General features: G+C 32.1%; 1 protein-coding gene across 1 annotated transcript; it reads right to left on the reverse strand.

The window, feature by feature from the left end:
- Positions 1–8347: 8347 nt before the first annotated feature.
- Positions 8348–17136, reverse strand: DIRAS2 (DIRAS family GTPase 2). The gene is made up of 2 exons (XM_074204609.1): positions 17071–17136; positions 8348–9737 (listed from the first exon to the last, which is right to left on the reverse strand). The coding sequence occupies exon 2, from the start codon at positions 9698–9700 to the stop codon at positions 9101–9103; it is 600 nt and encodes a 199-aa protein (XP_074060710.1). The 5' UTR covers positions 9701–9737; positions 17071–17136; the 3' UTR covers positions 8348–9100.
- Between the last annotated feature and the right edge of the window lie 484 nt (positions 17137–17620).

Consider the following 17620-nt stretch of genomic DNA (forward strand, 5'->3'; position numbering starts at 1 on the left):
ATAGGAAAAAAATGAGAGTAAGGCAAAAGAATCATGAAAAAAAAGAGTTAACAGCATGGGAAAAGAGATACAAAAATTTCCCAAGAAAAATGACTCCTTAAAAATGAAATTGGTCAAATGGAAAAGGAAGTATTAAAGCTCACTGAAGAAAAAACTCCTTTAAAATTAGAATTTAACAAGTGGGAGCTAATGACTCTATAACACATCAAGATGCAAAAAACAAAATCAAAAAATAAAACAAAAATAGGAAAATGTGAAATTTCTAATTGAAAAACAAATGAACTAGAACATAGATCTAGGAGAGAGATATGAAATTATTGGACTACATAAAAGATATGATTGAAAATTAGCCTTGAAAACATATTTCAAGAAATTATCAAAGAAAACTACCTAACACATGAGAACCAGAGGATAAAATAGAAATTGAAACAATCCACTAATCATTATCTGAAAGAAACCCAAAATGAAATTCCCAGAAATATCATAGCCAACTTAGCAAAATTGAAAATAACCTTTCAGGGGAAAACGACCAATTAATGGAATAGTATTTTCAAGTATTTCTAATTAAAAGATCAGAGCTAAGTGGCAGCTAGGTGACATAGTGGACAGAGCATGGGCCCTGAGTCAGGAGTACCTGAGTTCAAATTTGACCTCAGACACTTAATAATTACCTAGCTGTGTGGCCTTGGGCAAGCCATTTAGCCCCATTGCCTAGCCAAAAAAAAAAAACCCTATTAAAAAATAAGATCAGAGCTAAATAAAAAAAAGAATCGATCTCCAAATTCAAGTCTCAAGGTAAACATAAAGCATAAAAAGGAAATAAGAAAGAGAAAATATAAGAAATTCAATAAGGTTAAACTTGTAAATATTTCTAAATGGCAAGATAATATTTGTATCTTAACTTTATTATTATAAGAACAATTAGAAGGTGTATATGTAGGCAGAGTATGGATATAAGGTGACTTTGATAGGATGATACTACCAAAAAACAAAATAAAGAGGTGAAAAAGCAAATTGCACTAGAAGAAAAAGGAGGGGGGAGATATTATCCTACAAAGAGTCATGAACTATTATAATGGAGGGAGGGGAAGCTAGGGTCATTCAGTGGCTAGAGTACCTGTGGTCAGGAGGACCTGAACTCAAATTCAGCCTCAGATACTTGACACTTACCAGCTATGTGTCCTTGGGCAAGTCATTTCACCCTAATCACCTCAATTCTAGGGTCATTGCCAGTCACCCTGGTCACAGATGATTCTGGAGGAGAAAGTCAGCCTAGTGACAAAACACAGCATCCCCTCATTCAAATCCAATTCATGTGCTTGTCATGACATCACCTCCCTGATATCATGGTCTTCTTTGTGAATAAAGGAAAAAAACTTCATCATCGTTAAAATGGAGGGGTAGATGGGGGGGGTAGCCAGCAAAGCTTAAACCTTATTCCCGGGGGCGGCTAGGCATAGTAGATAAAGCACCGGCCCTGGAGTCAGGAGTACCTGGGTTCAAAACCGGTCTCAGACACTTAATAATTACCTAGCTGTGTGGTCTTGGGCAAGCCATTTGCCTTACCAAAAAAAAAAAAACAACAAACCTTATTCCCATCAAAAGTGGTTCAATAAGAGAATAACATATACATTCACTTGGACACATATATCTATCTTATCCTATGGGGATAGCTGAGGATAGTAGAATGGGCAGGGAGGACTAATAAAAGGGAAGATATATTGGAGAAAGCAGTAATTGGAAGTGAGAAGGAAAAAATAGGGGGCTATAAGTGGGGTGAGAAAAAAGAAAAAAAAATAGCATGGAGGGGAAAATAGTTACCCTAACTATAAATGTGAATAGAATGAACTCATCCATAAAATTGAAGTGGGTAGAAAAATGGATTAAAAACAAGAATCCTACAAAATGTTGTTTATAAGAAGCAAGCACATGTGAAACAAAGAGATACACACAAGGTGAAGATAAAGTGCTAGATAATAATCTATTATGCATCAGCAAAAGCAAGAAAAGGGGTAGCATTTATGATCTCAGACAAAGCAAAAGCAAAAATAGCTCTAGCTAAAGAACTAAAAAAGGAAACTTATACTAAATATATATGCACCAAATGACATAGCATCTACATTTTTTTAAGAAGTTGAATGGGGGTGGCTAGGTGGCGCAGTGGATAGAGCACTGGTCCTAGAGTCAGGAGTATCTGAGTTCAAATCCAGCCTCAGACACTTAATAATTACCTAGCTGTGTGGCCTTGGGCAAGCCACTTAACCCCATTTGCCTTGCAAAAACTTAAAAATAAATAAATTTTTTAAAAAAAGAAGTTGAATGAGATACAGAAGAAAATAGACAATAAAACACTACTAGCAGAAATCCTGAATTTCCCCTTCTCAGAATTAGATAAATCTCACAACAAAGAAGAAAGGGCCCTTCTACTGCTGGGGCCCTAACCATCCCCTTCCATGCTGAGTGCATGCTAAGACTCTCTCCAGCTGCCTTGAGATAGCCTCTCTCTTTCTCTTCCTTCTCTCTCTTTTTCTGGTGAAAGATATGTATCCACACAAAGAGGTGAACAATAGTTAATTGTTAATAGTTCAATTGTATGGAAAATGAAACTTTGATATATGGAGGCAGATTAGCATAATGCTCTTATATAAACTGACCAGTGGTTATTCTAACATGCTGCATTCCTTCCTCTTGTAACAGCACATATGAAAGGCATGATTATAAAAGTGTGTGACCAAAAAAACATTTTTAAGGGAGCAAGACACTTGCCTATCATTTAAAAGATATGTGCTTATGTGGGATTAAGATTCACTTTCAGGGATGAGGAGAAATTAAAAGAGATATCACAATAATGATGTGCAATAAGAACATAATTTTATTCTGATCTTGACTGGTGAACACTTCAAACACTTTTTGGGGGGGGTTACTTGTCTAGTCAATTAGTTGTTCAGTCTGCACACACACATTTTGATTTGTCTTCTCTTTTACACTCTCACTACTCCATTTCTTTTCATCTGGACTATTGAAATAGTCTTCTAACTGCTCTTGTTGCCAGAATTATCCTGGAAACCATTACCCCCTCCTCCACTATGATCAGATCATTCCCTCCTCACAATTGGTCAGAAGTTCCCTCAATTGTTACTTATGGATTAAAGTAGGAATAAAAATTTTTAAAAAGTAAAAATAGTAAGTTTTGGTCTGCCTTCAGACTCCAAGTAGTTCTTTCTCTGGATGTGAATGGTATTTTCCATCACAAGTCCTTTAGAATTGTCTTTTATTATTGTACTAGTGAGATGAGCAAGTCCATCATAGTTGATCATCACACACAATATTGCTGTTAAAGTGTACAATGTTTTTCTGCAGACCCTTCTTTTTTCTTAAACTGTTTCTTGTCATGTTGTCTTACATTGTGTCCCACGCACATCTTTTCAGGGGCAAGATCTTACTGCTGTAGTTTGTTTCAATGTTAAACAGTCAGCTACTTTGCACTTTCTACCATCATTGGTCATGATAGACATAATTAACCACATCAATAAATCTAACTAAATATTCAAAATTAATTAACATAGGAATAAATATAATAATTAAATCAACAGTCTTTATTGGAGATTCTACATTCCTTCAGGCCTTGCTATAGAAAGCAATATAGATAGTAAATAAATATATTCTAACAAACATTTATATGGATTAAATAGAAGCAGAGTAAAGTTTGATCTTCTGTCAGTGAAGTAGATAAATGACTCTGATTAATCCTGATTATGTGACCTTACCAAGTACTTACTTTCTTAACGACTCCAAATAATTCTGTAAATTTCAGTACAAAATAAATTTTTTCAGTAAACCAGAGAATATAATACTTTGAGTATTTCTTCCAAAATGATAATCTATTAAAGTCTTTAAAATAAACAAGGAAAATGGTTTAAATTTGGAAATAATCTATAAAAGGAAAATTATATTAGATGTTCTTTAAGGTCCTATTTAGTTGTAATTCCTATCACTTGATGTTCAAATAAAATATTTTTTCCACTATTTTATTGATGTATCTAAAATGCCTAGGCAGATGGAGACTGAGGGGTAAAGTTTTTGTTTTTGTTTCAACTATTATATTTTTCTCATATATAGTTTTTTATCTAAAAACAGACAATTCGATCACTTATAAAGAAATAAATTTGTTATTTACTGAATTGCTAATTAGCAGTATAAATGAATGGTTCTTAATATAAGAAACTACTTAAAATAAATGTAATGTGACCCAAAATAATTCATTTTCTCAGCCTTGCTAACAATTCAGTTGATAAAATGACCTGAAAGGCAATCTTAAACTAGATACCCATAATTTCCTTTTTTCAGATGATGATGTTAAATAAAGAGAACACAATGAGTTATCATTCTTTCTGCCCACTCAACAGTCACCATAGAAACTGCTGTAGCAACTTGAACAGTTTGTTATATATTATAATTGGTCTGCCAACTTTAGGCAGATCCAAAAAGAAATGCTAACTTTCTGGAAACATTTCAATTATAATTATATCTGACATTTAACTATATGGGTATTATCTGCTTTATATTTAATGTACATGAATATATATAAGGATTTATATAAAAACACTTACCTACATATTTGGACATATTTGTTTATTATCCCATGAAAAGGAGTCATCCTGTTATGAATCATTTCCAAAAATGAGCATGCTTTGTATATATAAGCCAAACAAGAAAGATTATTTACTTAAGAGTTTAATAGTCCTGAAAGGAAAAGGAGTCATAACAATTTTTAACTTTTATTTTTCAAGAGCAGTATTTCACTTATAAAATGCAACTCAATATACATTATAGAAGCATGTGGTGAAAATAAAAACAATAGACTGGTTTTAAATGAATATAGCTAATGAATTATAGCTATCTCAAAAAAAAATAAAAGTCCTTTTAAATTCTCCTTTTATAAAATTTGAAAGGCAATTATGTTAAAAATGGAATTTTCTTTTTTGTGTTTGACCTAAACTGGCAGAACTAGGAGCTATAGGTAGAATTTGCAGAATGACTAATTTTAGACGTGATGTAAGTAAAAAAATCCTATCTAAAAAAAATGTAATGAGAGTGTAGTTAGATAGCACAGTGAAAAAGCATCAGCCCTGGAGTCTAAAGGACCTGAGTTCAAAAGTCATTTAACCCCAATTGTCTCCCCCCAAAATATAAAATAAAAACCAAAATGTACTGAATTCATAATTAGGTATTTATAATTAGACATTAGGTAGAGGTAGTTTGACTATCTGTTATGACTGAAGTTTTTTTGTTAAATATGATTTAGTTTGGATATTTATGAGATCTAGATCTCTATCAACACTATCTCCTCTTACTGTGATCCCTTTCAACTCTGAGATTCGATAATTTTGCGACTTGATGATTACAAAAATTCCTGCATAAGGTTTGACCATTTGGTTGTTGTGAAATTGGGGAAAGTAGCTCACCACTAATTTCATAACAAACAAAATGGGGTATTTTAGGTTGTAGCAAGTATACACAAAGCAAATGTGACAAAAATTTTGTTCCAAGAAGTACAAATATGCCATATTTTCATAATTTAGTTTTATTTATTTTGTCTTCTCATACTCAAAACATCACTAGAAACATATAATTTATAGTTATAATCAGAGTCAAATATAATAAATGATAAAATTACAGCAATAAATACATATGAAAAATAAATATATAAGATTGGTTTCCTACACACATAAATCATGTTCTTTGAATACTGATTCACATAATATCTCTATGAAATATTGCATTCCATTGCAAATCTTTGAGGTTTTACATGCATTCTGATGCCTATGTGCATTTTCAGAGGATATATGACCATTTCAGAATAAATCAAATGTAACAGCAATATAGTTTTTCCCCTGATCTCTTTTCCCATAAAATAGATATTTTCCCCATAAAATAGATATTTATTTAGAAATTGAAAAACAATTATTTTATTAGCTAACATATCTATGTTCGTCTCAGTGAGTGCAATATATATTTTGAATGAATATTTATATTGATTTATATTATTCATAGTAATTTCGTAGTATTCATGCAAATCTTGGACATAAAAATGACATATTATGAGAGAGAAATTGTGAACAAAGTAAATGATTCTTGAAAGCCATTTCACTTTATTCTTAATATTGTTCATTTAATTCATTCTAGATTGTTTTCAGTATCCCAAAACTATGCAAAGCTATATGACACTGCAGTTTTAAATTTATACTGAACAGCTTTCAAAAGTTATGATTAAAAATTTTATTTGTTTGTTTGTGGGTAGGTTGCCTGCCCACTAAAAAAAATTAATTTTGTGATTTTTTTTCTTTTTTCAAAACTGAGAATATTATACAATTGGTGGACCAATTTAAGGATCAGATTAAACATTCAATGCCTAACTTTACCAAAAACAAAACAAAATAATTACATATATGTGTGTGTGTAAAATATCTGAAAGAAAAAATTTTTTATCAGACCTATTAGTCATTATTAATCAAACATACTCAGAGCCTGGGATAAGTGGTGGGAGATGAATTGGTTTATTATGTTTGGTATTTTTAGTTTGACTAAATCATTGGTTCATGAATTTATGTTACTTAAACCTCAGATGTCTCTTTTAAAATTGTTAATTTTTCAAAGACTTTATAAATTTTACTTAATGATATAAAATAATACAAAATGTTTCAACTTTATTAACATGCCAGTATTAGATGAAACACTAAATTTCATTCCAATCTGTGAATGGAGTGTCAGTGGCCAAATATATCCTTTTGATTTAAAAAGCACTAATTGGAAAATCCCTGCTCAAGAGCAGTATATATGGAATGTCTAAAAGTCTTTTAAAATATTTTGAAATATTTCTAATTTGAATATTTTATCCTCTATAAACTTAAAAACATGCATTTTTAACATATTATTATCTTTATCTTCTCTTTCTTTAAAACCTTTCTGGTCTTATTATAAAACATGAGAAGTTTTAAATGCCCTCCAAAATGAGCAACTGACCCATTGATTTATAAAAAAAAAAAGAAAGAAAGAAAAAAGAGCAACTGAAGGGAAATAATTAAGGGCACTCCTAACCCACAAAATAGAGAGATCATTGAGACAGACTATGTATGTTTAACCACTTTAAACTGTGTCATCAAGAAAAGACTCTTTGAGCCATCCTTACTTATAGGAGTGGTAGTTACCTACATATTGTTATTTGATTAATGCCAGACCTGATAGCTAAGTAAAAAAATTTCCCTCATTCAACCTCAATAAATCCACCATCCACCCCTTTCTTACCTAAAATTTCTATCCTTAGCATTGTGCTAATTTAAGTGAAAAAAACAGGGAATATTCTTTAGGGGGTTATTATGGATTAGTTTCCTTCTAAGAACACATCACTCATAAAAATATCAATAAATATATTGATGTTGAATTGAATTAATGCAGTTTTTACCAATCAGTAATAAGGGTATATTTGAATAATATTTAGAGAGGTCAGGATTAAAAAGCTTATTGATGTGAGGAGGGTAATTCTGTGGGCAGCTAGGGAGGCAGCTTGGGAGTTATCAGATTCTTGACAAGTATTCTCTAAGGAAGGGTGGTAATGACAGAAACAAAAAGGATAGAAGACAAACTTTCATTCCTTTAGAATTTTGCTAGGGGCTAATCACCAAGCTTCTTATTTGTTTACTTTTTGAGAGATTCCTGGCCCTTCATTTTCTTACGTGCCAATTATATAAACAGGAAATATCTTTGAGAGGGAGATTTGAATTTTTTTTCTAGCACCTATTTAAATGTCTTGAAATTAAAAGGAGCATTAACAGATTCTACTGAATAGAAATTTTCAGGTAGAATGTCCAAACTAAATATAGTGATGATGACACAATCAGGATTGAAAGTTTCCTGCCTAGAACAGAAAACATTCTACCCCATTAGTACTTTTGAGAAAATAGCATTATCTATAATTGAGTTTAGAGGGTGAAAGATGCTAATGAAATCATTTGATAATTGTCTTTAAAATGAATGCTACAATTGACAAGTTTTAGAAGACTGTTTGCAATGGAATTTGCTAGTTAATTTACTACCAAATGACTGTTTTCCAGTAACACACTTTTGAAATGACTTTTGCCAAAAACACAGTGAACATTTTTTTTATTACAAAGCTTTGTGTCTTGGGTGATTTTTATGCTTTTGTCATACAACAAGGTGATGACACCTTGATGTGAAATATTTTTAAAAGTTGCTTTAACTTTTTTATCCTATAGATCAACTAAGGAGTTAATATTAATATTTTTTAACCTTTGAAGTGAATTCAAATGCAAAAAGAAATGGGATTACAATTCACATGTATTAGAACAATCTGATAATAAAATCAAGAAATTTCATAAGGGTTCTTATTAATAAACAGTAAATCTGAAAAACCTGACAAATAGGAATACCCAAATAAAGAAAACCCATCATCAATGCAATTAAAATTCACAACAATGCATTTTAATCATCTTCAAACTAGATACCCATTAATGAGATAATAAGAGTCAAACAACTTTTGGAGGAGGATGAGTAGTACACCATTCTCATTCAGCAAATGACACAGTATCATACTTCTTTCTTCACCCCAAATGCTGCCATGAAAATGAAGGATTTTATATGGAGAAGTGAAAGAAATGCCTGTCTTAGAGGTGGCAACATTGAAATAAATAGATGCTACATATTTTAGATATTTATCAATTTATATAGTCAACTTTCTATTTTTAATCTTCAGAATTTATGAGAACCATTATTCTAATTTAAAATAATAGTCCTATGCATTTAACAGTTCCTGGAGCATACAATTAGTTAACTAGAGTATTAAACCCTTTGGACTTTCTTTTATTCTCTGACTAAATTGCAGAGTGATTAGCTGTTTGTTATTTATGAAGTCAATTATCCTCTTTGTGAAAAAGAATATATTTCTGTTAAAGCAAACATTTTTAGTCAGTGGACATTTTATATTTAATCTCTAGTCATTCTTATCTTTAACAGACATCAGTAAGGATGGGGGAGAGGCAAGTAGAGACAAGAAATATGAACTTGCTTCACACAGGCAAAGTTTTCACATGACCACACATTTACCTTTCAGTTTCTCTTTCCTTTTCTGCTGCTTACTCTTTTTTCCATCAATCTGAAGACTCACAGTCCTACGTTTCTCTAGATTTAGTAGCTCTTGAAAGAGTTCTTTGACATTATGATTCATCTTGGCTGAGGTCTCCATGAAGGCACACTTCCATTTCTTTGCCAAAGCTTCACCTTCACTGCTTTCCACCTCTCGATTCGGACTCTCATCATTCTTGTTCCCCACGAGCATGATTGGAATGCTTTCCACATCTCCTTTGATCTGACAAATTTGTTCGTAGATGGGTTTGAGTTCTTCCAAGGATTGTTGACTTGTGATAGAATAAACCAAGATGAAAGCATGACCTTTGGAAATAGAAAGGCGCTGCATTGCTGGGAACTGATGACTGCCTGTTGTGTCAGTGATCTGTAAAGTACAGATACTCTTATCACAGCTGATCACCTGGCGATAGGTATCTTCAACAGTGGGAACATAACTCTCTCGGAAAGTGCCTTTCACAAACCTCAAGACTAAGGAACTCTTGCCAACACCTCCTGCTCCAAACACCACAACTCTATAATCATTGCTTTGTTCAGGCATGTTGCTTAACAGTTTTTATGCTCAACTTGGAAAATACCTAAAGAATAAAAGATATTTTTGACCCAGTTAATCAGATTCTTCTAGGAAAAATATTTATCCATTTCTGAAAATGTAAGCAATTAAATTGATTTAACAAATTTCATGAAACTCTTAATTCTTAAAGACTTACTCAAAGGTGGATTAACAGCTCCAATCTTAATTTCATTTACTTGTTCTTGATTTAGGAACTGAGGTCATTGAGATCAAGATAGGTTAAAAAAAGGCAGCAACAGTCTACTTGGTGTTTCTTTGAGATATAGATATAGATATATCTGAAATTCTACTAGCCTGTTTAAGAACCTCAGGATATAACTTCAAGACTTATAGTAGTTCTGTCTGGGTATGAATCTTCAGTTTCTGATTTTTTTCCTGATCCTTTTTAGGGGACACAACTCTAAGGCACAGGGCTTCATAACAGTAGCATGATAATTGTTTTTTTTTTTCTATTTAGAGCACAACAGTGATGAAGGAGATATAATGTAGTACAGAAGGAAAAAAACAATGACTTTAGATTATAAGACCTTAGTTTGAAACCCTGCTCTGCTATTTATTATCATTGATGGCTTGAGGTATAGGGATTTGATAACAGTTCTGCATTTTTTAAAATCACATTACCAAATGACATTTGAGTTGAAAAGTATTTTGAAGATGCTTCCATTTTTTCTTAGTCTCAGAATTTTCCTGATTTTTTTCAAAAGGAAACAAAACAAAATGTTTTTTTCTGACTGAACAGCAACTTAAAAATGAAGAAAATAAAAGACTAGCAACACAAAAAATATCTGCATTGGAGAATACCTGGAGCCAGGTGCTAAACCAGTTCCCAAGCACCAAGGGTGTCCAGTCCACTGTGGAAATGCATTTAACTAAGGTCTCCTGGAAGACAGCTTCTCTTTTCTTTCCTCAATGTCTTTGCATGATGGGCACTTTCTACTCCTGGCCAATGTCACTGGAGAATTATGCCCTCTGCTTCATGTGACTAGACTCACTAGAGTCTTAGTCAGCCAGCTCTTATGGCTGTTTTCCTTTCTCTCTTTCCCTCAAGCACTCTCAACCCATCCTCAATTCTTACAAGCCACTTACTGTTTCTCCAGGAAAAAAAAGATTTTAATCTGTGAACTTTGTGAAATAAAAATTCTGAGCTTTTCTACCGCCAGGATTAGTGTGAGTTTTTCACTTTCAGGAACTCTCATCTTTGTCATAGAGCACCACCAACTTCTCCCACATTAAAACTAGATCATCTCTTTTCTTAAAACCTATAAATCTTATGTTTAGAGATGATATACCAGGACCATTTTTTTAAAAAAGGAAATATAGTCTTAGAATAAAGTTATACCTTTTTCTTTTCTGTTATTGCAGGTTTATTATGTGCAAAGTGCTGAGGAAATTAACATAAAAAGAAAATAGTTGGGGCAGCTAGGTGGCCCAGTGGATAGAGTACCGGCTCTGGAGTCAGTAGTACCTTTAGTTCAAATCTGGCCTCAGACAATTAATAATTACCTAGCTGTGTGTCCTTGAGCAAGCCACTTAACCCCAATGCCTTGCAAAAAAAAAACCCCAAAAAAAGAAAACAGTTGCCTCAAAAAACATTCATTCTAATGGGGGAAAAATAAAATGCACAAAGATAAAATCATTTTAAGTCACTGACATTCATATATATATATATATATATATATACACATATATATATATATATAACCTTTATAAATCACTTTCATTCTTAATATTATATCAAAGTCTAATTTAGCAAAGGTTTCCTTAGTTGCCTGACATCTGGCTAAAAGGCTTACTTTCCTCTCTAGAATCTCAGATTGTCTCCTTTTGAGGCAAGCAATGCAAGGGATTAGTTCTTTTCTAGTGCCTCTGTACCTCTCACTCAGGTTCACAGAATAACAGAAAATGAGGAACAGAAGGGACTTCAGTGGCCAATCAATCCAAACTAGACAGAAAAAGAATCCTCTCTATGTGAGCTAAGATTTTTGCTTCAAAAGTAGACTCCAATAATATACAAGAAACATCTTTAAATATACAAATTCAGACAGATTTTAAATAAGTAGCTAAAGTAGAATTCATTTTTCTCATCACTTCTCACTGTTCCAGAGCACATTCTCAATTTTTATCAATTACTAAATAAGGAAGTGGTACAGGGGTCCTGGAGTCTGGAAGATCTAAATTGAAATTGGTCTCTTCTACGTGCTAACTCTGTGACCTTGGTCAAGTCACTACTGTTTGTCTCAGTTTCCCAAACAATAATATGATTGCTGTCACCATCAAATGAGATAGTATTTGTTAAAGGTGATGAGCACAATCCCCCTCTTTATCTTCCTTCTTCCGGGATCTTTCTTTCAAATCTCTCTAAGAACAAACCATTAGCCTTTATATAGTTCATGACTAGGAGTCAAGGGTATCCTTGGAAATTGTCTGCATCTCCATGACAACCCTAACATAGGCCCAAATTTCAACAGCTAAATTTTTCAGCAAAATGTTGAAATTCAGACAACTTGAATCACATGGCTTGAAAACACAGAACCAGTAGTTTAACCTATGCAAAGATCAATTTTTTTTATTATACCATGAATTTTCTCTTCTATAAATAAAAATATTGGATTAATAATGTCTTAATGCACTAAAAGAAAAAAGTAAAAACTTCAAAAGAATTTGTTTTCTCAATGTATTGAGATGAAGACTGCACTATATTGAAAGTCTAATTATTATAAAAAAGATGGAGCTTACAGCATATGTTAACTCATTCTCCAGAGAAGTATTTGTGTTTGTGTTTTTCCTATGCACCATATATACTGTTTACCTCGTATATATAATGACACTTCAGTATATAAGTAGAAAAGAATAAAGAGTGTGATCCCCATTTCCAAAGTAATACAGGCTATAATGAAATGTTTTATAGAGATATAGAGTCAGCAAGACTCATTTTCTGATTTTGAGCCAGGTCTCAAACACTTACTTGCTATGTGATCCTGAGCAAAGTCACTTAATCCTGTTTGCCTCTGTTTCCTCACTTATAAAATGAGCTGGGAAAGGAAATGGCAAACCATTCCAGTATCTTTACCTAGAAAACCTCAAAGAGTAGGTCACAAAGAGTAGGATACAACTGAATAATGCCTGCTTTATAAATACATATATATGTAATTATATATCCACATGTTATAATAATGTTATGCAGATAAATGTTATGATCAAAATTTTCATCATTTCACTCCTCCTTTTTTACAAACTAGGATCATTGAGAATAAAATAAACCAAAGAGGAAAAAACAGTTTTAGAATGTTGGATAAGATTTAATGTAGCTTATTGTATGGTCTTCTAAAAACTAGATGAAGTTCATAACATGCTTTGATTCTTGCAAAACCACCTATTATGATCCCCCCTTTAAAAAGCTGATCCCAAGTTATCTTTCTGATCCTTTAAAAAAAGAACAAAACACAAAACATATTAACTCAAATCAAAGGCATTTTAAAAAATTGAACTGAAAAGCAATGCCAGGTAATAATCTACTTTCCTTTCTCCTGACAATATGAATGTACTTTCCTATAGCATGCCAACTAGAAGAGAGAATTTGATTTACTTCGATAACATATATTCTAGTTCCAGCTGGAATATTCCTCAGTTTCTGATGTCATCATTATGATGTTTTTGGAAGTCACTATTCAAATTAGCTATGATATTCTAACAGACTTTTTGGTCTGAAATTTCTCTTCCATTTTTTTCTTACCATATAAACAGTTAAGATGATCTAGTAAAAATACTATGAAAATAAAAAATATCATGCAGTTTAGAAGTGTTTGCAAGATTTTCATAGTCTCAAATAGCATAAAGTCTCATTTACATTGAAAATAGCTTCAAACAAATTTTGCATACTAATAAAAATGTGTACAAAAATAGAAATTATCCAAAACTTCAGTGACAAGATTGCTTAGAGGGAACAGATTGAACAGGGATTTTGTCTAATCAGCTAAGGCAAATACTCCAGAATAAAAATAAGCCAGAGTATTCAACTCATTTTAATAAATTAATCAACTAACTGAACTGATTAGATTTTTTAAAAATTTTAAATATTTTTTATACCTGTAATCTTGCTATTAAATTTGAATTCCTCTTTATTTGGGTTGGTCAATTGACTAACCAAACTTAGTAGAAAATTTCAGCCATTCTTCATCCAAAAGAATCCAAAGTGGTGAAAACAGGAAATTTTCTTCCATTATGGAAAATGAAGATTCCAAATTGAGCCAAACCCCTGAGAAGAAACAACTTGAAGAGATGAGAGTTTCTATCTCTTCTCCTCCCCCTCCCCATGCCATTGACTTACTTGAGGAAAAGAGATGAGCAAGGTACTGAGAATCCAAAGAGTAGAGAGACATAAAAATAGCAAACATAAACTAATATGAACACAAGACAATCATTTTACAGAAGAAATACAATTTCTTTGGTTAAGAGAATGCCTACTATTAATTCTTGAAAAATATCAATTAGGAGTAGTTAGGTAGCACAGTGGATAGAGCACCAGCCCTGGAGTCAGGAGGACCTGAGTTCAAATCTGGCCTCAGACACTTAATAATTTCCTAGCTGTGTTGCCTTGGACAAGCCACTTAACCCCACTGCCTTACAAAACCTAAAAAAAAATTTAAGAAAAAAAGAAAAACATCAGATATCAGAGACTAGCAGACTTACTTTCAGAATTTTAACTCTATGAAAAGAGACAAAAGACTTCACCCCCACTATCCCCACCTCAAATCAAGAAAATTGAAGTTCTCCTTTATCATGTGTTCCCTATCTACAACTATTGTACTTTTAATTTGTGCTGTTCTCCTCAGGTACCTCCTACTTTCCTCCATAAATAAATATCTGTTTGTAAGAATATGTTTATATTGGAACCAATTCTCCACACCTTAGGATCAAAAGATATATAGGTTCAATCAAATGGAGATCATTTTGAGTCCCAATTATTCATTCCAGAATAAAGACAGTAGAACAGAAATGCTTATCTCAGAAAAAAGATTTGATATATCTGACTAAGCAATAACTGTGATATGAATTATGTTCATATTTTTGATTTAAAAAATGTCATATATATATATATCTTACCCTTTTCAAAAGCTGTAGAAAAGTTCCTTTCCTCTCTACCTAAAACGATTCTGTGATTTTGAAAAAAATAATTCACTAGTCTTGAATAAAGAATCATTTACCTCTGGGAAATATGATCCTTTTGTCTAACATTTTGGCTCTAGAATTTGTCATATTCACCAATATGACACCTCTGGTCATAAAACTACAAAAATTGCAATGTACTTCTTTAAATTGCCTTAATAATTCCCTTGTTGGTAGAAGAACTAAATATATTTTGAAAAAATGACCTTTTTTCACTTAGCCTCTTCAGCTGCCAAGAATTAATTTGGGTTTTTGAATGATGTTTCATAGACGATTTAAAGCTGTAAAAGGGATATTATTTGCTAGTAGTTCGCAAGAAATTCACAAGAGCACCAGTAACTTCAGTGTAGCACTTATTTACCCATTGTCACAGTGAATAGAAGTAAAGTCTCAACAGAGGTCATGTTCTTATCACATTAAGATTGTGTTAGGTGCTAATGGGAAAACCACATATTTTTTCATTTTACAAATTGGTTCATCTTTTCTAATTAAAACTCAATGTGCCAGCTTTTAAGTGGGTGATTAATGTTTCCTAGCCTTATTTCAATTTCCTTATCTATAAAATGAAATACCAAATGGAGTGTAAGGATCAAATATTATATTATCAAAATAGTTTGCAAGTTTTAAAGCTTTAAATATTGTATTTGTAAACTAATCAGCTCCAAGACACTTTGAGCTCCAATCAATGGAATCAATTTACTCATCAATCAACTAATTCCCAAATAACTGCTTTAACTCTAATTCCATTCTCCCACTTGGCATGTTTATGGAAAACTCATATTTCAAACCTTCCTAAGGATTGAGGTATTGGAAGGAAAATTAGCTGAGATACAAATACCAATTTATGAAAGAAAATTCCTACCAAGACAATTAAAAAATATTGTTGCCTTTCTTAATCCAAAACACTTCATAGGTTCATTTTTACCTCAACAAGCTTGAAAATATCTCAGATTACTCAGGAAATAAAATTAAATGTAGAAGACAAATCTTACCCCAATTTTCTAAAGGGCAACAATCAATATATTTCTTTTTTTTTTCAAGGGAAAAGAACTAGCAAGTAAAAGTTCATGGAGTTATATTCCTTAAACACTAAATAGAACATTTTTTTAAAAAATCAGTTTAAAGGTACCCTTTTTTGTTTTCTACAAGCCAAACCTTTACCTGCATGAATATATGGATAAGCAAAGAATAAATAATTTTAAAAAGGAAATGAAGTATTTTTAAAGTGTTAGGTTAAAGAAAGGGATATGAGGGGAGAGAAGAAAATCCAACTAAGCTTTGATTTCTGCTTGTCTCTACATTGGGTACAAAAGGTATGATCTATTTCTGTACTGGTAAGCTGTAATGAATCTCTCTTTTGGCTATGATTTTAGTACTTTTTTTTTTCAGCTGAGTAACTCAATTTCCTCTTCAGCTGGAGCTACTATCCACGGAATGACCTTTCCCCAAATACTAAAATCTCATTTTTGAAGGCATAGCATTTGAGATATTCTCCAATTTCCTTTGTGGAGTATTTTTCTTTTTTGAGGCAAAATATTTTTAGAATACCAAATTATAAGAAATGAAGGTTTTAGTTTGATAAACCTCACAGCTATAGTTCTGATTTATCTTTTCAGATTTCTAAATGTATTTTAATGTAGACACACTTGAAAAACACATGCAAACATATACAATGTAAAACAATACATATATAATAAACATACACATATAATGTAAAACAATAAATAAGAAATTATTTACCTGAGAAAAAACACATTCTATCAATATTCATCAATGTATTTCTCTCATAACAAAGAAACACTTTCCTTACCCTCACTCCACACCTCCCAAATCAGCATTTCCTCTAAAAAAAATCTCTCATCTGCTTTGATTTTCATAAAAATGTAGTACTGTTTTTTGCTGCTGCTGTTGCTACTATGATACTGTTCCCATATCTCATCTCCAAGGATTCTTGAACTGCTATTTGTACTCTTGTAATTCTTCTCTCCTCTGTTCATCTAGACTCCACATAATATGGTCCTAGCTTTCATTCTTGCTCTTGATAAATGCTCCTCTCACTTTCTATGTTTGGTCTATAGTTGATGCTTTTGTTGTTTATTTGTAATTTTGTATGTATGATTCCTCATTCCCACCTTTCCCCCTCCCTTCCTCCTTCTCTTTTTCTTTCTTACCTTGGCCTTTCTTTCCAATTCACTCCTTGTTTCTTGCAATTTTTGTGCTTTCAGCAAATGACTAACTATAACTGCTGTTTTTGATATGCTTTAAATAACGACTGCAAAGCTCACAGTTAAGCTTTCAAATGCCACCTACTGGATGTTCTAGGAATATGTTTTGAAGCACTGGTAATCATTTCTTTGCAAAGCATACTTTTATTTATTAATTTATACTCATTATGATGCATCACTTCCTTTATGTTGTGATTGCTATTAATCACTTCCTTTTGTATTTCAAATATTGCAAGAAATCTAATAAATCAGAAATAGAATTCCTATTTATGAAAACTCTTCCTATTTTTAGAAAATGCTCACTGAGAATGTTAAAACATATTCATACAATACACCACCCAAATGACAGGATTTTTTTACACTAAAATAAAACATTTAAAAAAAATCAGCTAGCATTAAAGCATCACTGGATAATACTAATGAGCTTTTTCTATAATAAATCTGAAAATAAACATTAAAGCACCTAGCATTTGTTCAAATAAATCATTTTTTCTTT

The sequence above is a fragment of the Macrotis lagotis genome, chromosome X (assembly GCF_037893015.1).
Source record: "Macrotis lagotis isolate mMagLag1 chromosome X, bilby.v1.9.chrom.fasta, whole genome shotgun sequence".
NCBI lineage: Eukaryota > Metazoa > Chordata > Mammalia > Peramelemorphia > Peramelidae > Macrotis > Macrotis lagotis.